This window comes from Alosa sapidissima, chromosome 24, assembly GCF_018492685.1.
Source record: "Alosa sapidissima isolate fAloSap1 chromosome 24, fAloSap1.pri, whole genome shotgun sequence".
NCBI classification, from domain to species: Eukaryota; Metazoa; Chordata; class Actinopteri; order Clupeiformes; family Clupeidae; genus Alosa; species Alosa sapidissima.
The window spans coordinates 10,588,623-10,613,889 of NC_055980.1; the positions used below are offsets into that span (position 1 = coordinate 10,588,623).

Sequence of the window (25,267 nt, forward strand, 5' to 3'; positions counted from 1 at the left end):
CCCGTCATCCTCCGTGTTGACAGCCAGACTCGAGTGTGACTGTGAACTCGGTGGGCAGATCCCCACTGAGTTATTCGCGCCGCTCCTTGGAGAATGTTTATGGGCATTAGTCAGCTGTGACAGCCCCCTCTGTCTCTGTCAATTCCCTCTTCTTTCCTTTCCACTCACTTTCCCTCTCCCTTGTCCTCACCTGAGCACACTGTCTGTCTGGACTCAGGAGAGTTTCTGATGGGAAGGTAGGGAGGGAACGAGGGAGGGAGGGAGGGAGGTATAGTGCCCTCGCTGTCAACAACTGTCTGTTTCCTAAAAGGCAGCATTCAGATTGTACAAAAGCTCATCTGCTTCATACTTAAGAGTTGATTTTGTAAGGCTTCACAAATGCAATACAACAGACAAAATGTGTGAACATAGTTTTGTGATCATAATGACCCAGAAAGAGAAGGGGCTCAGTCAAAAAACAGAATATCAGACAAATTTTGACTCCCTACTACTACTTTGACTCTCTAACCCACCAATTTGCTTCAGAAAACCTTCTTGGCAGAGTCTATGTAACTGACTGTTTACTGTATAGTCGACAGTATCTAGCATAAAAGCACAGAACTTTCATTTTTTCTATTAGAGCCTGGAAAAAAACTAAGCCTCTAATCATGCAACACAAAATTTACATCCAATTTTATCATTATCATTCACTTTGGGTAATGCCTTGCATAGTTACTGAATTAGATTTCCCTTCACCATAAACAAAGAAAATACGTCAAAGTGTAAATTAACAAGTAGGACATGTTAATGTTTTCTTCAAGTACAGAATGTTCAGCTGTTTTATTTGTTCATCTGTCCATGGTTAAAGTACAACAGATCAATCTTGTGCACCGAAAGAACTTTCTGTTTCTTTTTCCATCAACACAAAACAGTGAGTGATCGTGCTTCCTGTGCATCGCCATAGTGATCCACAGCCATGTAATAAGTGTTTATAACTGTGTAATTACAAAATCATACCATTTCACATCCGCAAATAGGCTTTAATAAGGTCAAAATGACATGTACACTATTACTACAATATTACAATCTGGAAAAAAGAAAATAACTTTACAATGCCCAAGTGCTCCATACTGGAACAGTTGCACAGCAGCAACTACTGAGTGACATTGCAAATACAAAAAAATGTTAATAAACTAAAAGTGTAATAACAGTGATAGTACACAGGAGTTGATCCATTATGAAAACAAACATTATTTTTTCTTTTGTCACAAACATTGTAAAAGACATTGTTTTTTTTTTCATCACCGTCATTATCCTTGGAGATATAATACAGAGGTTGGGCTCTAAAATAAATGTTGTCCTCATAATATTCTTTATTAAAAACATCAGGGAAAGAAACAAAACAAAACAAAAATGAAATAAAGTAGCTACGTAAATAGCAACAGATTCACATTTGATTCACATGTTTTAAGTCCATGTCATACAAACATGTAGGGCGTGCTGTACATATTCTCAGTGTTCCCATGGAGACAAAGAACCAATCAAATCCCCATCCCCTCCATTAATAAGGTTTCTTTAGGGCTGACAGAAGCAGCAACCCAGAAGTCCTGAAGGTCCACTAACGCTGAGGTGGCCTGTCCAGCTTATCAGACTTGGATGGCCCGAAGCTGCAACTCCATTCAGAACATTCCAGTCGGGCCAGCGAGAGGTCACTGAGAGCGTCATAAAATTGTGGAGGGTTGGGGGCTCACGGTGGACGCATGGGGGAGGGCAGTGGGGTCTGTCTAACAACAGCTTTTTAATTAAGACACTCCTGTGCCACAAAATGTGACGTGTTCAATCAGAGGACTCCAGAGTTTTTGGAGACGTGACCTGCCCACAATGCAAATGTCCTTCTGGCAGACCTGTATTGAACCTTGCCAAGAAAATAATAACATCTAACCGAAAACAAAACAAACAAAAAAAAGAAACATCATAAATCGTCCACAGTAACAGCTTCTCTGGAGATCCACAGCATATTATATAAACAGAATATTACACAACAGGCAGAATATTCATCTGCTTTATAAACAACATCATAAACATACCAGCTAAAAACAAAACAAAACAAACCAGACAAAACAAAACAAAACAAAAGCCCTCCAAGTTCATTTGTAAAAAGGGGCTGCCATTTCTTTCTCTTCTTATTTAGACATAAATCTCCCTTCATTTTTTTGCCATGCTTATGACACAGAGGATGCGCTGTCTAGCAGCCCATTGCCCATTCAAAATGGAGTTAGCTCACTGGGTCACTGAGTCTTTTGGAGAACATTGTCTCCCCCCACAGCCCCCTTTTTGATCAGTGATCCGACGAATGATGATCGAATGGAACACTAGCCCTAAGAGCACCTGCGCTAGTTTGCATCTTGTGAAGACGTCAGGCAACGCGACGGACATCAAGAGCACGTACAGACACACTGTGTGCAGCGTATAGTACTTTACATTCTGTTTAATCATAATGGAGTGTGTGTGTGTGTTTGTGTGTGTCAATCCAGACGCTTTTATCCACATAAATGAGGACAAAAAGCTGTTGACAAACTTGTTTAGCACTCACAATCTTTTTGAGTGTTTATTTGGATGTGTGTGGGTGTGTAGGTATGTATATGTGAGCCATCAAACAATGTTAGAACTGTGCGTTCTCTCTCTTCCTACTGTAGAACAAAGCAGCCAGCAGCCTTTACTTTGCTTTAGCTTAAAAAGATTGTGATAGCTTTTAGACGCTACACATGGCAATTGTTTTTAATTAAATAAAATGAGCCGTAATAGCTAGAAATACAAGAGTGATTAAGTGGCTCAGTCGGGAAAAAAATATGTCAAATTGGCAAGCAAACATAGGAGTGTAAAATTAAAACCACTGAACAATATTTTTTCAACGTCCATGGTATTGACCTAGGAACCACAGAAAAACTGCTAGTAGTAAGCATTTACAGTTTCCCCCGTTCTGTGCATTTTCCCAAACGCAAAACTTTAACCTTCCTGTCCCCAGAGCTAATTGTGCACCACGGCAATTCTGGGATCATCTATTGATGAAGCATCAACAACAACAACAACAAAAACTGGAGGCCGTCCTGGGATGATCGGTCCCAAGTGTAATAACCTGGCGCCCACTGTTGAACTTGCACATTTTGGGGTGATCGATCCCAGCCAGGGTTGGTAGGTGCTTTTTCCTCCGATGTCAGTTGACATGGCACTAAACCGGGACGGGAGGGGAACTGGGGGAGTTGAAGGTGACGGTCGATCCCTCCGAGGCCGTGAAGGTGCACAGGTGGAAACTAGCCACCACTGGAGAAGGTTGGGAGTTGCCAGGATGCTAAATGTGGTTCAATGCTGGAGGAGGGTTAAGGATGCTGGAGATAGCAAAAGCATATGGTGACGCTCCGACGAAGGACAAGATGCACTTTGGACATGCAGGTATGTAGCTGCAGATGACTTGTGAGGAGGAGGAGCAGGAGGAGGAGGAAACAGGGAAAAGAGGGGAGCCTTTGATTGACAGCTCAGGGAGAGGAGGTGAAGCAGCAGATGTGGCGAAGCGGTGGGAATGGAGGGGGGAAGTCGGGGGCAGATGGGAGCTTAAAACACGCTGCTACTGAATGGGTTCCCCAATCACTTGAAAGAGGAGCCTCTCTCTTCCTCCCTCATCAACACAACGGCGGCAGCTGGACAGGCTGCAGTGGTGGGGAAGTTCGGCCAAAACAGGGTGAGCCCCCTCCATCCTCTACCCCGCGGAGGTTCGGGACGGCCAAGAGGGGGGCAGAGGGGTAAAAGAGAGAGCGAGTAGAACGGAGACTCAGACACAGGTGCCCTGGTGTGCTGGGGGGAGGGCTTTGCGGTTCTTCAGACCCTGGCTCTTCTCCTTGAAGTCCATGGGTTTCTGTTGGGAGGTGTCAATCAAAGCGCTGGCTATGGCAATGCCTGAGGGACACACAGAACCAGAGGAAGGGGAGGTGTTAGAGAGGCAAAGAAAAGTACAGTACAAAGACAATTACATAAGGGGGAAAAATCTCCTAAGAGCTTTCATAACCAGCTGTTCCTTTGGATGATGTAGAGTATTTTTTCCAGGTCATTTGTACTCTAACAGAAGACAAAGACATGAACTTAAAATAGGTGAAAGTCAGGGCCAGATGTACTAACGCTTTTGCGCCCATTTCAGGCGTATTTGTTTCGCAATATGCGTGTAAAATCATTGCAGGGTATGTACAAACAGGCCGCAATGATGTAAAAGCGCAAACTGCCTGTCGCGGGAGCTGAAAGTGGCAGATTGCGATCATCATGTCATGCATATGCATTCATGGGAGGATCCAGGGGAAAGTGGGAGTTTAGTGTAAAAAGATGGGAGGGGAAGAGTAAAGAGCGCCTAGTTATGTATTCCGCGGTATGTACAAAGACTGCTCCTGAACACAAACAAAACCCAAACAAACAAATAGTTTGCAACACACGCTGAACTTGAATCAAACATTCATTAGAACACAGCTGATCACCCATCTGCTTTTCACTTTTGAATGAAGTTCCAGTAGTTGCGGAGTGATATGAAAGACCTGAATTAGAAGCACAAACTCCGTTGCCATTGACAGCGAAAATAATGATTGCTAGAACTTTGGGAAATCCCATTCAAGTCAATGGAGCGTTCTACTTGCATTGTGAAGAGCCGTGTAATAACAAAGAAATAAAAGTTCACTTTTTTATGCATCTGCTCAAGCTCATTCTAGTGGTCACCTACAAGAGAGTTGCTTGTTAGTGTAGATAGAACAAAAGAAGCTTTCCAACAAAATGTCAGACCATTTCTTCCAAACTATCCCTCGTCTTTAGCACTGTAGGAAAAGCCCATATAACAAGTTCCTACTGTCATGCGAATCTGCGGCTAATGAAGGACTTTCACATTTTGGTGAATGGTAATTTACTCCTGAAACAAGACCTCAACGTTGTGTGTGGATATAGCCTATTAACGACCTCAAAAAAGCCATCATCATTGTGGAGGTAACATTCTTCATCCTTATCCAGGAAATTAACCGTATCAGTGCGTTAGGGTGACAATCGGTTCGTCTTCTGATAACGAGACCCACTGTGGTGAATACTGTGTGTTGGCAACGAAGGGGCATATAAATTGTGGCTGTACAAGAATTGCAAGTTCGTTGTGCAATTATCCCTGACAGTGGTGTCTAGCTTATGACACCCTGGACGTACCCCCACTCCAACAGAAAAATACTACATACATCATTCGGGCATATCAAAACCACTCACAAGTGTAGTTAATAGTGAGGTTAATAGCATTGAATATTTTGTTACTATGGCATCTGCAAAGAGGCTGGTATGCTGGCTGTGCATCGCATCTTGCTGTGTATAGGGCCACGTGGCTGCAGGCTGGTCAGAAATCTCATGCTGATTCCTGTCCACTGCTTGAAGTGCTTACAATGAGCCCTTTTGCATCCTGTAGACGGCCAGGTGTCGGCAAACTAGGGAAGAAATGGCAGCAGGATGCACTATGGGGACAAGGCAAGCTGTCTGAAGCAGCACGGGTCCTTTGGACATTCATGTGGATGTTACTTTAACACGTACCACAGACCTAAACATTGTTGCAGACCATGTATGGCCCTTCATGGCAATTGAAATGACCCCTCAAACCCCTGCCACACTATTTCATTGGTTCAGGAAACATGACAAACAAGACCTCAAGGTATTACCTTCGGCCTCCAAATTCCCCAGATTTCAATCCAATCAAGCACCTGTGGAATGCACTGGAAAAAGTTCCTTTGGTACATTTCTCCAGAGAAGACAAAAGTACACAATTTCCATACACAAGTGGAAGTACAGATACTTGTGTAAAAAAGACAAAGTACAGGCACTAATATGTACTGAAAGTATAAAAGTATCCTTGACTATTTTACTGTCTGTTTCTGTTAATTGGAGCAGACTGTAGCCTAAATTGATGTTCAAATTGAACAACTGTAACTATAACAACTATTTCACTGTTCCTAAAAACACCAGGCAAGCTTGTTGCCTTGTACCAAGCCAAGGATGAACTTACAGAGACACAAACATTCGGTTTGAGGTAAGCTTGCTGGCAGAATAAGCCTTGTAAACAGCAAACAACAAACCATACCCCCTCCTTGTCTCATTCTTTGGAGTGGAGTGGGAGACCTTTCCCGTCAGCAGCCTGTCAAGTACCCAAACTAAGATTAGGCTGACCACTCCAACATACCTAACTGACCCTCACACTAACATGAGATCATTGATGTGATGTGCAAATGAACAATAATCATAAAAAGAAAACAACTGCACAAAGATCAGCAGTCCAAATGTTTTTCTATGACTGCCTGTTACGTCCCTGTGTGTTATGTTCTGTTTCTGGTTGCTCTGTTGTGTTTTTGCTTTCTGGTTTCAGACAATCCCGTGTGCAAGTGATGCTTAATTGCCTGGGATGTGATGGGGGCTCCGCCCTTCAAAAGGGGGTTACTGTGTCACCCTGAGATGGGCACTTTGGACTTTTGGGGGGTGCTGCTGCTGTGCCATGCTTCTGTGCTCCGCTGCTCAGAGCAAGCCACGCGCTCCAGTTCCTGCCCACTCTCAGAGTGTGAGAAAAGGCCAGGGATTGCCTGGGCCTGCGATTGAGGCCTTTTGCTGGGGCTGTTTTGCAGCCTTAGATTTGATTAATTCTTATTTTTGCTATTATTTTATTTTTTTGTAAATAAATACTTTAAATTTACTCTTTATGGTTATTTTCTGTTTTTGCCATCTCCGACACTTTTGTTCATGTTCCCTCACCACTAGACCAGGACATGACAAATTGGGGGATTTTTTTCCTGTTCTATTCATTTTCGACTATTTGATGGCTTGTTGTTTTTTTCACTTTTGAATCTCGTTCTTCGCTTTGTGTACTTTGTCTAAAGACATTTAAACAAAAACAGAACAGAGCAACCAGAAACAGAACATAACACACAGGATGCCCCATGCTGCACCTGCCTAAATCTGCTGCTCTATAAATCTATACATACAACATCTATGTGGCACCAATACTTTAGTAAAGTCATTCCACACCTTTGGGTACAAATAATCCTTGCGTAGTATCAGCAAACCAATATGGGTCTTTCCACAGATTTATTACAAGTGGCTGAATTTTCGTGATCTGCGATAACTGAAACCACAGCAACAATCCTCCATTCCTCCCATTCTTTGATGCATTTCCTCATAACTAGAACAAAGCCCACCTCTGCAATACGAGAGGCTCAGTAAAACTGTGCTTGAAGGAGCCATCAGAAAGAAGCCACCCCACATGTGGACAATTAACCAATACCCTCTACACCAGCGAACGATGATGGATTCTAAAGAGCCCGAAGAACAGGCATAAACGAGGGAAGGGTGAAGATAAACAATGCCACACTCTAATCCCTCCAGGCCTGCGTTTCGCTGAGTCAGGAGCCGGCAAAGCCAAGGAAGGAACACAACATCTCTCCTTCCTTTCTTCCCTCTCTCCCTCCCTCCTTCTTTCGTTCATTCTTTCCCTCTCGCTATTTCTCTTCCTGTCTCCATCGCTCTCGCTCTCTCTCGCTCGCTCGCACAATCCCGCGGAGATGGGGAGGGCTCGGGCACAGCAGAAGCTCGGCTCGGTGCCCGGAGGCCTCGAGGGTTCGGTCACCACGCCAGCCCCAACTGCCAGGAGGGTCCTGTGGCAAAGGCTGCCTGCCTGCCGACCGCCAGTCCCTGAGAGGGCCATTATTCCGGAGAGACGCCTCACAAATCATCACGCAACAGACTGGAGAAAGGAAGGGTGGCGGTGTGGGGGGGGGGGGGGGGGGAGAAGTGACATGACGGATAAAAAAAAAAAAATATACGAATAAAACCCCACCCTTGACACTTCTGCTCGCGATGGTGCCCGACAAGCAAGCCTTCCCTCCTCCTCCCTCTCTCACACTGTTCATCCCTCTCCACTCTACCACACACACACACAGAGTCCCACTCCAACCCCTACAACTCCTTTCGCTATTTCAGCAATGCAATTATCTGAGCAGAACAATTCAATACTTCAGACAGGCCCAGCCGAGAGGAATTGAATTGGGGGAAGGTCTGGGAACACGGCGCTACGCTACGCAACGCGGCGCTACGCTACGCAACGCGGCACTCCGCTTCTTTGTGAGCTCCGAGGGCCGCGGCAGGATTTACATCTAGGAACGAGCCCAGCTGCAGACAGCAGCTCTGCCACTGCAAAGGATTTATTACCCGCCACTAGTCTTGGAGCTGAGCGCGACGCGGTTAGCAGCGAGCGGTGGTGGGGTTCGTAACCACCACCCCCACCACCACCTCCGGACCCCCCCGCCTGCCCCAGCGAGGCACTGTAGTTTCAGCTGTGGAGACCGCAAAAAGAGGGGAGGGGGGATGGAGACTAAGGTTGGAGGTTGGAGGGTGGGAGGGGACGGGATCAGGTTTGCTTACGCTCTCAGCAGGACTTTATTATGCGGCCGATCTGCCAAGCGCCTACAACCTGTGGTAGTCCCCATTGGACGAGAGAAGGTGGCGTTATGCAAGCACTGGAAGTCGGCCAGCATTGATTGAGTTCATTTGCGCATACGGCTCTGTGTGTTTGGGTCAGGGACAGGTGCCAAATGGATCTGGTTTATGGGCCGGGGAAAAGTTTGTGCTCAGAGATGCTTCGGCAAATCTTTTTCTCTGTTGAGCCTGCTGATGGAAGACAGGTGAGGAGTCAGAATAGGGGGCTATCAGTGATGGTGAGAAAGTTGCTCCTAATGCGTTCACAGGCTTCTGGGGGCCTTGGGTTGAGGTTTTTGGCTAAACCACCAATGAACCAACACCCACGACCTCTCAGCTCCCACCTCCGACAAAGCAACTGCATCGACCCAGTAGCACACTCTCTCCCTCCCTCTTTCTCCCTCCCTCCCTCTCTCTCTCTCTCTCTCTCTTGGTCTCTCTCGCTCTACCTGGCTCTTTTGTCCCTGGACCGTCAAGAGTGGAGGCAGTGTGCGCCCGGCTTCAAGGGTAGTCGTGTGACTGATAAGCGTTTTAGCATGCAGCCGGCACCCCTCCATTCCCAGGGTGGAGTCAAGGTCACTTTGCCCAGAACAAAACAATGTCTCTCTCTCTCTCTCTCTCTCTCCCTCTCTCGCTCGTTTGTGTCGCGGGCTGGCGGAGGCCAGTCTGACCTCCGCTAGTGGCTTGTGACGTCCTGGCAATGACAGAGAGAGAACGATGCGTCGTCTGGATGATTGACGGTTGCACTGTCACCTGTCCGACCCTGAGTGCCATATTAATGCGGGCGGTTAACTTCTTTCCCTTTCCTCCCCAGATGCCAGAGTCCTCAGAGGTAGCACTTTGTCTTTCACTCTCTCCGTTTTTCTCTCTTGCTCACTTGTTCATTCACAAGAGAGGAATTTGCGGAGAACTCTCTCTCTCTCCATCTCTCTTGCTCACTCGTTCATTCACAGGAGAGGAATTTGCGGAGAACTCTCTCTCTCTCCCTCTCTCTCTCCATCTCTCTTGCTCACTCGTTCATTCACAGGAGAGGTATATGGTGAAATCCTGGGTCTCTCACAGACAGAATGGCCATTCGAGATGAGGAGGGGGGTGGCTGGTGCTTTGGTTTGGAGAGGCGTCTTTATTTTTGGCTTACCAGAGTCCGCCAAGGAGACTGCAAATTGCTGCATTACACCAGTGCCCAGAGCGTAGCCAGACAGACGAGGAGGAGAGGAATGGGACTGGAGAGGCTGAGACACTCACTGAGAGATGAGCCAAAACGTCATCACAGCTCTGAACTGAGATCTCCACAGAAGCTACCATTTTATTTTGTTCTGATTTTGTTTCTTCGTTTTTTTCACTTGACTGATGAGTGTTGGATATTTGTGTGCCAGATGTTTACATGAAAACCATGCATGCCCTTTTAGCATACACACACACACACACAGATGGAAAAGCAAAATATGGAAAATATTCACGGTAAAAAATAAAGGAGAAATGAGGAAGGAGTGGGGTTGCTCGGGTGGTGGTGGGGGGAGGGACTCTTTCTCATGTGAGTAGAAACAGTGACTATGAGAGGACTCTGGGAGCCTTTCTCTCTTACTCACTCTCTCTTTCTCAGCACCCCCCCCCCCCCCCCCCCCCCACCCGTGCAGTACTGTTGCCAAATCTGCACACCGCTCTGATGTGCCACTCACCCGAAACTTTCTGTGCGGCTGCCCCCCCCCCCCCACCATCACGAGCGCAACAAGCAGCACCACGCAGTGAGAGCCACTCCAAAGCCTGTCGCTTGTTTGGCAATTACAAACGCGAGCAGAATGGAGAGTGCTTGGCAAACGGTGCTATCTTTGGACATGAAAAAAAAACCCTGCTTCTTTTTCATCCTCCCTAAACCTTTGCGTCTTTTGTTTTGGTGTTGTTGTTGAACATTCTTGCATTGTCAAGCACAAAGGTAAATTATGCAGGGAAACATGATTTCTCCCCCCTCCCTGCTTCTTCACATCTGTCAATTTCCTGTCAGACAAGCCACCTGGAAGAGATTAGTTATTGTTGCTTCTGCCTGCCGCATTGCTTATCAACCAGTCGGTGGCTCATCTCTGCTTATGATTTGCACAAAGGAACAAACCAAAGCCATATTAAGCCTTGCCCGTCTTGCGAGTTTTGTCGCAACACTGATCAAGGCACAGGGCCCTGGGTTATATTGAACAAGATCGGCCATGAGCAACAGGGAGTATCTCCTGCTACAATCAACATATGTGAACATGAGCCCTTATTCAATACATATGTCCTCCACTGCATCCAACTCACACACGCCGGGGCTGCTTGGTTATAAATAAAGAACTGACTGCCGACACTTTGCTCTCAAAAAGCCTGTCCCAGACGGGGGGTGGCAACCGGACACCGCTGGTCCTCCTTATCGATTCTTTCCGATTCCGTTCCCTCCCCCGTCATCGTGTCTGTGGCACGACCCGTTGTTCGTTGAAGGCTAACAAAACAACTCCCCACCTCTCCACTCCGCCTCCGCCAAACAATGTCAAGGACGCCGAGACAAGGGGCGTGTGGGCTACCATATCCGCTAATGTATTCTAGATTACATGCAGTAATTAGCTCCTCTGAGCGGACGCCGGTGCTCTAATCCCCCTCACAGGGGCCTGGAGGCCTGTAAGCCGATACCCGAGACAGGGGCCCGTCTATACAGCAGGGGCCCCTGGATCACTGGGACACAGATACAGTGTGCTCACTTCCTGAATGATGATATACGGTTACGCCAGCTGAGACCGGGCCCAGAGAGACAGAGAGAGAGAGAGATAGATAGATAGATAGATAAAGAGAGAGAGAGAGAGAGAGAGAGAGAGAGAGAGAGAGAGAAAGAAAGAAAGAAAGAAAGAAAGAAAGAAAGAAAGAAAGAAAGAAAGAGAGTGGTCTTTGCTTAAAATAAGAGTGTCGGTGGCATTAACGCTTCATTATTACTGGGTGCTTGCATAGGACTAGAAAGGGAAGGCCAATTAAGAGCAGCTTTGAACAGCCTTTCTCCCCAAAGGCATATTGATGTTGCAGGTAATGCAGGGGTGTTTGAAGTGGAGAGGGGTGTACTTAGGTATAAATAACAGGATTCTCTTGCAATAGCTGTGAGTAGCTGATTGCTGGCTGGTCTGAGCTGGCTACGCCCCACTCTCCCTTGTGCATACTCCCTGGGCGCACAAAACCTATCTGCTGAATACACACACAATCTATGTCTCACTCTTTCGAACACAGACACACACTTTCCTCTTTCTCTTACATCCTTTCATGCGCACACACACACAAACACACCGTGCGCACACAGACACACACAGGTTTTCCCAATAGGGGCGAGGACCGGGGAGTGGGACCTTTAGCTAAATGGAGCTTGAAACAGCAAATGTGATCATAAAACCCATCGACTGATGCAACCTTCCTCGAAATAGAGGGAAAGGGAAGTTCAAAGCGAGCTTCAAAAAAACAACAAAAAAAACACCATCTCTTTTTCTGCCCTTTTCCCACCCCTCTCCTCCTTTTCTCGCTCCTTTTGTCTCAACGGAGGGCTGCAAAACGCACCGACAACAGATTCTAAGCTGCCGGGGCGAGTACGGGCTTCGGCTTTTTATACCCCCGCAAGGATCGGGGGAGCAGCTCAGTGCTCGTCCCCCTGTGGAGAGGACCTGGTGTAACCCTCGCGCTTAATTTACTCGCATTTATTGCCGTCTCACTGACAGAATGCAACTGTTTCTTGCATTTTTCTTTTTTTACCCCCTCTCTCTCTCTCCAATAGGCAGGCAGCGGGCTCTCGCCGGGACTGAGACACAAGACTAGCGCAGCACGGTCCGACAAACTCCTGTCTGAAGGCATCCGCACGCTGACTCATCACCATCTGTTGTGGTCTTATGAGAGAATGAGAAGAGAGAGAGAGAGAGAGAGAGGGAGAGAGAGAGAGAGAGAGAGGGGTGGAAAGAGAGCCAGAGTGTGGGGTAGAGGGTGTGATTGACCTCCAGACCTCCCCACTCAAAAAGAGCATGTTCCTCTGTGCTCTGAGACAACAACTTTTATTGCGAGGTCGTGCACCTTACAGTAGGATACTGTGAGCTGCTGGAATAGTACTGTGTCAAAGTGAGATTTCAGACATTGTGTCTGTGAATGCCATTTCCTGACACGATCAACACATGTCGCCAAAATAAGAGTCAAGAGTGCCCACTCTCCTCTTTTCCTCTCGAACTGCGATAAAAAATAAAATCAATAATGACCTTGTCTGCTGTGGAATGACTAGTCCTATTGAGGGAGCTTTTAAGTGGACTCTTCGTGTCTGTTTTTAGAACGCGTTTATGACTCTATTGGCGCACGGACGATTGGCACAGTGAGGAGCGAGGGAAAATAAAATGTTGCTGCTAATGAAAAGGTCGCCAGAGGCGACGAGGTGTCGGGCATGTTTTTAATGCCTTCCACGAGTGAGTGGAGACTTGTGGGGGTGAGCTCTTGACACACACGTACATGTGCAAAGATGTGCCACTCACATCACGGCATGGTACACTTCAGAAAAAAAGAAAAAATATATATATTCAGGAACTCTGAACCCGTGGTATGAGCACAGACCAAACTGTTAACTTCAGGAATGAGCTGGAATTAAAAGCAAAGCAAAAACAAAGTATTTTGCTAACAATTTTGAAGGGGTGGGGCATAACACTGTCAAGTTGTCATAATAAAGACATCTCAAGCAATCATAAACATTCATAAAGGCTCCTTGATGCTTATGACAAGTGTCATGTCAAGGTTATGACAGTATCATGTCAGTCTTATGCACACACCTTCGAATAAAGTGTTCCCAGTAGGGGTGGGCGATATATATCGTCTGCGATAATATCGTGATTGTTGTTTTAGCAATGTGCAAATTTACATTTATCGAGTATTTAAATTACTTATGGGGAAAAAACACTCGAAAACACGCATTGAAACCCCATACATTCACTAAATCCAGGAGGTGTCGCCTATGCGAGAGAAGCCCCTGGCTGCAGCAGAGCAAGTGTCACATGATCACTAGTGGGTCCACATTGTCACACACACGCCTAATGTTTATTTTGTGCAGCGAGAGGTAGGCTACTTGGGATTTTGTGTGGCTACTTCTGTTCAAGTAGCATTGATGAGTCACGTTTTTTCCTATATGGTATTATATGGAGAGAAAATATTAGCCTTTGAGTATTTTAATAGTCAGTTGTAAACAAAGAACTCTTCTCATGTAGGCCTAACCCTTTTGTAAATGGACTTAAGTTCGCTCTAATATCGATTATGCTAACCGTTAGCATCTCTATGGGATTTCTCATATACGTTAGCCATAAGCTAACACATTAGTTTCTATTTTGTAACTTGGAATGTTAGCCTACATGATTTCTCTTAAACAAAACCTCGAAGGAAATGACTGAGATGTACTCTGTTGGTCTGCTTAGTTTTCAGTCTTCAGCTTCAGACTTTCTCTTGGGAAACTGTTAGGCCTATTCATCTTGTCTAATGTAGCTGGCTAGACCATGTCATTGCCACACACACAAGTGGGGGCAGAATTGGAAATGTGTCAGAGTGACAATGCATTGGTTGATTTGGTTAAAAAGTCACAGGTTAGGTTATTTGTTATTATTGTATTGATGCTATTCATAAATAATGAGCTGTAAAGTAACTCAGACTTTTACAAATTTCTTTTAAAGGATATCGACTAATTATCGTTATCGTCAAAATCACAAAAAATATCGAGATATTATTTTTTGTCCATATCGCCTAGTTCCCAGTATTTTCCTTTGTTCTGACCAGTCTTTCTAGTGATGTGGTAGCAGCCACCTCTGTGGAGTTTGTACCTTCTTTAGCTGTGTAACTGGTGAGAAATGGTGTCCAAAACACTGAAACGAAGGCTTTAATTATCTAATATCATGACACTAGTTCAGTCTTCAGTATGAAACCACATATAGGTATGAATCCATCTATATACTAACAGTATTCTTTTACCGGTTTGAAACATAAAGGTAAATGATTAACAATATGGAGTTAAGCATCTAACTGCTTTTCACACCTTCATCTGACAAGACAGCACACTAGAAATTGTTAGCTATGTGTTAATTTACATTCCTTAGGCAGTTTAAGAGTTTAAAATAAGAGACAGTGCCAACGTCAAGTCAACGCCAGAGTAAAAAAAAGAACAAGAACATTTTGAAAATGATAGATGGTGGAGAATCACTGGAAAAAAGGGTTCGGCATTTAGTGTTAGCAGATGGTGTTTGTGAATGTACGGGTGGATATGTATGCACTGTGCTCGTAAGCTCTTGTGTGTGAGTGTGTGTACTGTATGTGTGCGTGTGTGTGTGTGTGGCTGTCTTTCTGTGTGTGTGTGTGTGTGTGTGTGTGTGTGTGTGTGTGTGTCTGTGTGTGTGTGTGTGTGTGTGTGTGTGTGTGTGTGTGTGTGTGTGTGTGTGTGTGTACGTGTATGTGTGTGTGTGTGTGTGTGTGTGTACGTGTATGTGTGTGTGTACGTGTGTGTGCGTGCACACCTGACTGGCCAGGCGGTGGGACTCCAGAGGGGCTGCGTGGGAGACAGATGAGCACCGTCAGCACGGCCGCCTTGCCCCCTGAACATGGCTCCATGGCAACAGGTTTGGGGGGGCCCTACGGAGAGAGAGAGAGGAGAGTGCCAGGATAGAGGGATGGATAGAGAGAGAGACATAGAGGGAGAGAGGGATGATATAGAGAGAGAGAGAGAGAGAGAGGGAAGAAGGGAGAGAGTGTTAACATACTGTGTAAACACAACAAAAAGAAAAACACACCCACACACTGACAAAATCTCTGCTGTTTTTCGAGGAAATATTCAACAAGCTCAGCTCACAAACGGCAAACACTCCCCGACCTCTGCCCCTATCTCTGTCTGACTCATACACACACACACACACACACACAACTGAATGATTTCAGTGGGTGTCTTGGCTATTTCAAAGTCCTTGGTGCAGGCTGGCTCCCTCGTCCATGCGCAATGACTGCTACTCATGTCATCTCAACATCATGAGGAGGGTACACACACACACACCGGAGATATACATTGGGCCCACTAAAACATCACCACTCACACACACCGAAGGGCAGGATCATGGCATTTGGCGTGTCACTCCGATCCTATCTGGTCACTAATCAGAGACGGAGCGTGACTCAAGCTCTACGTCATCCCATGACACCGTGGGCAGAGGGAGCGAGCGAGATGTGTGCAACCACTGTGAGCAGGATCAGTGTCAGCAGGAGGTAACAACGTCACTCGCTCACTCACTCACATATACTCTTTCTCTGTCTCACACACACACACGGACGGACGGACGGACAGACAGACAGACAGACAGACAGACAGACAGACAGACAGACAGACAGACAGACAGACAGACAAGACAAGACAGACACATCATTTCAGACCAATCAAAAGCCAGTATATATTCAGTCGAAAGCAAACTGAGCAGTCCTTTGGTATCTCTTACATTTCCATTTTCAGGGTTTTTGGACACAAACATGTGCACACATACAGGCGCCTAATGAATGTGTGTGTGTGTGTGTGTGAGAGAGAGAGAGACGAGGAGAGAGGAGGTGTGTGTGCCCTCAGCCCAGAGGCTGATGAGCACAGCAGTGATTTAGCTCCATCTTTAAGGCTCCTCAAGCGCCTCTCATTAAGTGCCACTTCTCCGCTCTCTTCACCCATAGTCTGCCCAGCCTAGCTTCTTTTTTTCCCACCAGCCTCTCTCTCTATCTATCTCTCGCTCGCTCTCCGTCTCACTGACTCATTCTCTCTCTCTTTCGCTCTCACTCCTTCTCTCCTCAGTCTTCTAATTCTGTCTTCCAAGCTTCCGAACAACCCGCCTGCTTTGGTCAGTCCCAATTCAACAGTACAGAGCACATGTCCATTTTCACGACTCCTGGACAGCAGTGGATGCAGTGAGCTGTTGCCATGATGGCTAAGCTGGAACTCTGGGACAGTGGTGGTGATGGTGACGTGGGATGGAGGGCAAAGACGTCAGGAGAGTAATCTTTTCCGACTAACTTTGCATAAACCTCATCATTATGTATAGCCCGTTGGAGGGATTGGTCAGATTTGAGGGGTGATGTTAACATTTAGAGGGTGTCATAAAGACAGCCGGAGGACTCATGACCTTTTTTAAGGTGGCGTTTCAAAAATAAAAACACACAGCGCAAACGTCCGGATCAAACCCAAACTTGCTGTGGACCCACTTGGTAGGCCTCCCCTTTCCTTTCGTTTCACTCACTTATTTTGAGATCGTGAAATGTTATCATGAAACCATGGTGTACGTACCAATCAACGCCCTGGCGATGGCACAGTTCAAAGACACATCATTGGGGCTGAAATGCAGCTTTGTAATATGGAGGCGAGTGGGCCGACAAGCATGTGTGTGTGTGTGTCACCACACATGCTGCACTTTGGTGACTGGGTGGAGATGTCGCCTCTGAAAGGTCAGATCACTGCCTGGTGTGACAGCGGTCATCCGTCAGGCTAAACCGCAGAATGCAAGCTGTAAGGATGCAGAGGAGGCTACTTCAGCCATACTACAGTTCAAAGGCATTGTTTTTAAGAGGGGATGAAGAAGTGGTGGTGGAGGGCTGAGTGGGTGGCTATGTGTGTGTGTTATGGGGAGGATAATAGGTGGGGGCACAGAATTTCAGTCCAGCCAGGCTGGGTGGCTCGCTCTCTCTCTCTCTCTCACTCTTTTTCTCTCTCTCTCACTCTTTTTCTCTCCCCCTCACTCTTCTGTTTCTTGCACATTTTGTTCTCTTTGAAGTTTTTTTTTCCAGCTTGAGAGGAGAAGCGATTTTCCTGTCAAGCATCCCTTTCTCTCTCTCTGTCCATCTCTCACTTCTCTCTCCATCTCTCTCTCTCTTGTCTTCCCCTATGCCTTGTACTGGCTGTCATCTGACCCGGCACTGCGCCACTCGTTTCCGACAAAAACACTTCTCAGGGGCCAATTGTGTGTGTGTGTGTGTGTGTGTGTGTGTGTGTGTGTGTGTGTGTGTGTGTGTGTGTGTGTGTGTGTGTGTGAGAATGTGTGAGAGAGAGAGTGTGATTCAGGCACATCTGTGTTTAAATGTGAAAGTGTGGCTAAATGTCTTCAAGTTTTGTCAAAGGGAGTAGGACATTTCACAAGTTAGTGTGTGGGGAAAGTCCCACAGAAGTACATTTGCCTTAAGTGCATGAACACATAATGGCACACATTTGTGTGAGAAAGAGTAACACAGAGAGCCTGCCTATATACTTAAGTGTGTGCGTGTGTGTGTGTGTGGCCCCTAGAGATGTGTGTGTGAATGTGTGTTCAGTGGCAGGTCGATAACCTCACTCTCTGCTAACAGGTAGGGCTACTGGTGTCGAACAGTGGGGGAGCCATCACACACACCATTCTGCTTAAATGGCAGAACTCATTATCCCTCTCTCCAAACCCACCAATCAAACAGCCAGCTTTTCTAAATATCACAGTTAATTACAGAAAGGTTCCAGGCTCTGGCTTCAACTCTCCCTCTCTCTCTCCTTCTCTCTCCCTCTCTCTTTCACACACAGCCTGACAGCACTCAGAGAAGGCCAGCCAACGTTGTTGCCATTGTCTAAACCTAGTGGGCAAGCACATTTGAAAGCTTCGTTTGTTAAGTTTTCATATATATATATATATATATATATATATATATATATATATATATATATATATATATTTCCAAAGCGTTATCTCGGCTGAGGAGTGACATTCATATTGTGAGGTTGGGGAAAGGAGAGCGTGGGTGTGGATGTAAGGGTTTGTGTGTGTGTTTATGTGAGTGTGAGTGTGTGTGTGTGTGTGTGTGTGTGTGTGCGTGTGCGTGCGTGTGTGTAGCAGGGATGGAAATTAGCACTAGCCAAATGCTGATAAAATATGAAAGTGGCTGGTAGATTTCAGACACAAAGTGATAATTTAATATTGAGTAGCTGATGAACTTGACCAAAAATCTGGAGCTGGAGGTGTGTGTGTTTGTGTGGGTTGCACACTCCATAAAGTTTGAAGTTTGAAGCTTGAAAAACAATCCAATGATGTGAGACATGTTTTCATGGCAGTAGGATTGCAAAAGCAAGTAACGAATGCCTGTTTTTTTAGGTTTGTTTCTCATCCCTTCCTCTCCGATATTGAGACCTCATTTTACACAACTCCAGTAAACATCAAATGGGGGGGGGGGGTCGAGCAGTTCTCCAGATGCACCAAGGCTTTGAGTGGTAAGGGCCGCCGCTACAATCAGTAAAAACACACTGAGAGTGCACCACTGATGTGGTGGATCAGAGAGAGAGGAGTCAGGTGAATTCGCTTTACTTAATCTCAAGCGAGGTGTGTGTGTCTAGACCCTGATAGACGGGCGAAAGAGCTTATTCCCCACATTAAGATTCAGGCGCGAGGCTGCCAAGTACAGACAGAGATGGTGCGTTCCATTCAACTACAGACAGAGATGGTGCGTTCTATTCATCCAGACATGGATGAGAACAAGAGAGGATGAGAGAGAGAGAAGCAGACACAGTCTCACAGATACACAGACACACGTAGACACACACACACACACACACAGAGACAACAGTCTCAAACACAGATACACAGACACACACACACACAGAGACAACAGTCTCAAACACAGATACACACAGACACACACACACACACACACACACACACACACACACGGTCAACTAGCACTCAAACCCTCACTGAGGTGGAACTAACGACTGACTGTGGGTGCAAGTGAGCGAGGGTAGAGGAACGGACCATCAAGAGAGTAACAGAAACTTGCATAGAGAGAGGGAGAGAGGGGAGTGAGGGATACAAAGTAGAACAGGAAGAGGGAAAGAGCGAGGGAGATGAGAGGAGGGAGGAGGGGGGAGAGGGGAAGGAAGGCTCAGAAGGGGAAAATTGTGGTGACAAAAAGTCAGAGTAAAAAAGTAGAGAAATAACGCTAGCCGTTGAAGGCCTATATAGATGAAAAGACAGAAAAACTAGTGTGTGGTGTTGGAGAGAGCAAGAGAGAGGGAGGAGAGAGAGAGAGAGAGAGAGAGAGAGAGAGAGAGAGAACAGACTTGGAGGGTTGTGACAGAGAGAGGAACTGATAAAACATGAAATAATATAGAGAAAGAAAAAGGGTTGTGCTCAAGGCTTTGCTTTTGCCTGTGTGTCGGTGAGAGAGCAAAAATGAAAAACAACGACAGAGAGAGAGAGAGAGAGAGAGAGAGAGAGAGAGGCGCAGAGGAGAAAAAATGGAATGAGACGGGGATGAAAGATGGCGAAAGAGAGAGAGAGCAAAAGGGAGAGAGGGAGAGAGTGAAGGAGAATGCCATCAGCACAAACTGTTTTACTGTTCTCCTCCAGAGCGGTAATCACAGTCATTAAAAAGCATCGTTTCACAGCGCTCCATTATGGCTCTCATTTTTTGGACGGCACATAAATTAACCTGAGCATGCCTGGCTGCATACATATCATATCTGTCTGTCTGTCTGTCTGTCTGTCTTATCTTTCTCTCCCTGTCACTCACTCACTCACTCACACACACACACACACACACATATATAGAAATACACATACACCCTTGAAATACTAATACACCCTTGAGCAGGAACACATTTTTTTCCCCAATCCAGTCCACCCCCCCCCCCCCCCCCCACACACACACACACTGGCTCGCTCCCTTCCTCTCCATTTCCTGAGCACCATGATTTGTGCTTTATTGTATTAAAGTCGCTCCGTTTTCTCGCCCCTTACACTCTCCTTCAGTCTCACTTCACTTCTCTCTCTCCTTCCTAGCCTCTCTCTCTCCTTCAATTGTTCTCTCTCTCTCTCCTTCACTTGTTCTCTCTCTCTCTCTCAATTGTTCTATCTCTCTCTCCTTCACTTGTTCTCTCCATCTCTCCTCCACTTGTTCTCACTTTCTCCAACCTTCCAGATGCTTTTTTTCCTTTCCACTGCATGTGATTTGTGTTATTTTGTTGAGTTAAACCTTGTCTCTGTCTTTCCTCTCCTCTCTGCCTCATCCCTCTCTCCTCTGTTTGTTCCTCCTCCTTCCCTCCCTCCTTGGTGACCTCCCTGGTCACACTGCCCAGACATGCAGAGTCGTTGGTCCAGACAGATGCCTTTTTGTTGTTCCCCTCCTCTGGACATGTTAATTGGGCCCACAGACTTAAATGCTCCATCAGGCATCTCTCCGCAGTCTCTCTCTCTCTCTCTCACACACACACACACACACACACACACACACACACACACACACACACACACACACAGAGAGAGAGAGAAAGAAACATCATCTGAGCAGTACATCTTCCAGAACCTCGTATAATGGCTTACACACACATAAATACATGCACAGAACGACAGACACAGCCACACACAAATACTAAGCAGTACATCTCCCTGCCGTATCACAAATAGGCCCATAACACAAACACACACACACATTAAACAAACAGTCGTTCTTGCCATCTCAGACATAAACACACATACACACATCGCTGAATCTCCCTGCAGGGTCACAAACATGCACATAAACCCAGATAAAGGAGTGTGTGTACACACACACAGACACAGACACACACACACAGACACACAGACACACACACACACAGTTCAGTGCGATGATACATCTCTGTTCTGAGTGGTCTCCGCACAACACGGATGAAACCTCCCTTTGTAACAATGCTGACCGCTCAGTATCCCCTTCCAACCCCCGCCACCCCCCCATCACTCCTCCCCTGGGGGCAGGATGGAACCCTACAAGTCCCGTCGTGCCAGACCCCACTGCCCCAGCCACAGACTACCCCCCCCAACCCCCTCATGGACCCCCACTGAGACCACTCGCCCCTGGCCCTTCGTCTGTCTGCCGACCAGTGGACAGCGGATGCCAGGACCCTATCTTCCCCTTGCAACGCCGGGTAAATGTAGGGCATGGAGCCCGGATCAAATGAGCAATCGTGCCCCCCCCTCCCCCCGGAACAGCACACACCCACACCGAGGTCCCATCTCCCTCATCATCATCAGGTCATCAAGCCTTGTCTGGTCCATCTGACCGGTATTGTTTTACAAGCCCCGAGAGTTGTTGTGCTTTTCCGTCTTGCCTTGTGTGCTCATTTTCGCTCGGTGTGGCTATCGTCTGGCATTAAGCGTGTTTCTTTTTTTCCACCAGACCGATTAAGGTGTAATCCAATTGTGTACCATTGCGAGAGAGAGAGCGAGATGGAACTATACAGCTAATGAATAGCGATAACATTTAAGGACTGGTAAAACAACAAACAGGCACTAAGGCAACATTCATTTGAGAAAAAGAATAAATCAGTCGCCATCATCACTAGAAGCTTGGGTGGGGAAATCGGAGGGGTATTTGAACGGCAAGGCTACGAAAGAGCGCATGTTAAACAGCGCTATACAACGCAAAGAATCATTTACCACGTGATTATGTTCTTCAACTTTCTGCAACCGCCCATTTGCTTTGTCTAAAATGTCCACCACAGAAGCACCAACAATGATGATAACTGCTATTATGCACTGACAGAAGATGTAAAAATTAGACATAGACACTGTCGCTTAAGAAGCGTGTGGCATAACAACGCCAACAAAAGAAAAAAAAAAACTACTCAATCCTCAGCTGAGAACCTGCACCCATTTTGTGCTTCGAACAATGCACGCCATGAGCCAGAGAAAACGTGGCTTGGAGAAATGCGCTTAAGAAAGAAGCCGCCGCTTTACTTCAAGTAATGCTCTCCTCTCATTTCTCTTTCTTTACCCTCCTTCTCTCCCTCCCTCTCTCCCTCCTTTCCCCTCTCTCATTTCCTCCTTTCTTCTTTTTAAAACTCGACAACAAGAGGGCCCTTAAAACGAAATGAAGGGCTCCGCAGGTGTTGGGCTGTAAACACGATTCTCTGCGTCCATTCTCAGATTTACTGCAAATGGGAGTCCGGGCACCATCACTGGCTCATGCATTTATTAAAACTGAGAACGATACTCTCGGCTTTTTAATTGGATCCCTGGCCTTCCGGAGCAAGAGACCCTGCATCAAGCTGTGCATGTCGAAAACAATGAATGTCGGGCTAACCGCCCCCAGCCATTTTAAGAAAAGGAACTGGACAGTCAGTGCAAAACCTTGTGGTGGGGATCCTCAGATCAGATCCTCTGTAATGTTTGAAGAGAGCAGGATTGTTAGCAGGATCTTTATTCAATTGTCTTTTTCTATACAAATGATTCTTTTTGTGTTCTTAAATTCACCACTATAGGGTTCTCATTCCTCCTCATCCCTCCTACCCCCACTCTCGCTCTCCATAACTAACCCCTCCCTCCTCCCTTCTTCTTCACTCATAATCTATATCCATCCATCCATCCTTTCCTCCCTCCCCTTCTCTGTACATCTTGTCACTTTATGTGTGTGCTCGGTTAGGGAAGACGGATGCTGATAGCCTGCTTCTTCCATCTGAGGACTGCAGGAGGTAACTGAGAAGGGAGGTGGTGGTGGTGGAGACGGAGGTGGTGTTGGAGGCGGAGGTGGTGTTGGAGGCGGAGGGGGAGGCGGAGGGGTGGAGAGGTCTGTCTGCAAATGAGCGAGGGCCTGGCCTTACAGTAGTGGCACCCTCTCATCAGGTAGCCTCTGTTCACTCAAGTATATCACTAACAGCCTCTCATACCAACAGGAGCCAAGCAATGACTAAGGAGAGCGGGAGGATGTGTGTGTGTGTGTGTGTGTGTGTGTGTGTGTGTACATCAGGGAGAGAGAAAGAGAAAGAGAGAGAGAGACAGAGGGCAGGTGAAAATAAAACAATAACAGGGAGAGCAGGCAAAGAAGGAGGAGAAGGAGGGAGGGAGAGAGATGAAAGGAGGGAGAGAGAGAGAGATAAAGGGAGGGAGAGAGAGGGAGAAAGAGATGGAAGGGAGAGAGAGAGTGGGAGGGTGGGAGGGATTAGGCAACAGAGAGAGAGGATAAAAAGCAGAGTGATATAGAACTGATGTAGAAGGTGGTTTGTACCTTTAGTTTTGAGCAGCACTTGGGACTTCATATTCTGGCATGCCACCAAGTCCACAGCTTCCCAACTGAATTGATTCAGTCCCTTGGGATACTTAATAATGACTGGTAATATGAGCCCGAAGGATTTTAATTACTGTGAGTAAAACGGTAAGGTTTAAAGCTGAAGGAAAAACAAGCACAGGGACTATGGAAATTCACAATGGTACAATTCACATGGAGACCTATTAGAGGTCTTGTGAGAGAATCTGTTTTCATTTTCTTTTCTGTAATGTAGCCATTATGGGACATTATATGCATGTTTGTTTAGCTTGGTTTCTTTAGGAGAGAATGTTGCTAGCTTGTATACCTTTCAGTTGTGCCTGCACCAAGCTTAGCATGTCTGCCTTGAAATGTATTGGATTCTAATCTATTACAAGAGATGCAAACATATCTTTCCATATATTTTCTGTGCTAGTCTGACAAACAAAATGCAACATGCATTTGAAGCAGCAGGTGTTATGAGTGCACTATGAGTGTGTCAGTGTTTACAGCGATTAGATGAGAAGCAACAAGTTCGCTCAGATGGCGAGATATACTGAGGCAATATTTGGAGATTGAGCACTGCTTACGACTATGTATACACACTGAGCTTGAGAGTTTTGTAATAACAACTATCTCAGTCAGACAACAGAGAGAGAGAGGAGAGAGAGAAAGCCAGCAGTGACAGAGATGTTAAAGGAGAATTCCGGTGTGATATTGACCTAAAGTGTATTGAAACATGATACCGAGTGTGAACGTATGTCTCATAGCCCATCTCGGCTTGTCCCCTGCACTCCAAAATCTGGCGCTAGTTAGCCGATGCTACCAACAGCTTTTTCAATAGTGGTGCTTCGGCATCGGGCTAGCCATGCAAATAAATCACTGTTTTACACCCATTTACGAGGCTCAATGTATCTCCACACTTCATTGGTAGACTTCCGAGGGCCCTGACATTTAAAACCAGACATTGAGAACTTTGAAAAAGCACTGGTAGTTTACTTACAAGACGATTTATACAGACAGTATCTTCACGAAGTTTAGCATTTGCAGCCATCTTGAATTTAGTCACGATAAGTCGAGCGACGAGTAAGAATGAACAGGTATGATAAGGGATCAGATTCCAAAAATAATTCAGTGGAAATGCATGGATTCCAGTTTCTTCCAGTAGCAGCAACTGGAATCCATGCATTTCCACTGAATTATTTTTGGAATCTGATCCCTTATCATACCTGTTCATTCTTACTCGTTGCTCGACTTATCGTGACTAAATTCAAGATGGCTGCAAATGCTAAACTTCGTGAAGATACTGTCTGTATAAATCGTCTTGTAAGTAAACTACCAGTGCTTTTTCAAAGTTCTCAATGTCTGGTTTTAAATGTCAGGGCCCTCGGAAGTCTACCAATTTATTTGCATGGCTAGCCCGATGCCGAAGCACCACTATTGAAAAAGCTGTTGGTAGCATCGGCTAACTAGCGCCAGATTTTGGAGTGCAGGGGACAAGCCGAGATGGGCTATGAGACATACGTTCACACTCGGTATCATGTTTATAGTAATACACTTTAGGTCAATATCACACCGGAATTCTCCTTTAATGGATGGAAGATCTATGTTGTGCGAATGAGACATACTCATGTGTACTCTCACACACACACACACACACACACACACACACACACACACACAAATATTGGGATTTTTGGAGGGTCCTCTGTCCATTGTGGCCAGTGACAGTGCT

At 46.2% G+C, this 25,267-nt stretch overlaps 1 protein-coding gene across 1 annotated transcript in view; it reads right to left on the bottom strand.

Annotated features, from left to right (window-relative positions):
* Window positions 1-998: 998 nt before the first annotated feature.
* atrnl1b (attractin-like 1b) overlaps window positions 999-25,267 on the bottom strand; it is a 135,084-nt gene continuing 110,815 nt past the window's right edge. The window contains 2 exon segments of the mRNA XM_042083986.1: window positions 999-3,930; window positions 15,018-15,132. Of these exon segments, the coding sequence (XP_041939920.1) occupies window positions 3,806-3,930; window positions 15,018-15,132 (240 nt within the window). The 3' untranslated portion in view covers window positions 999-3,805.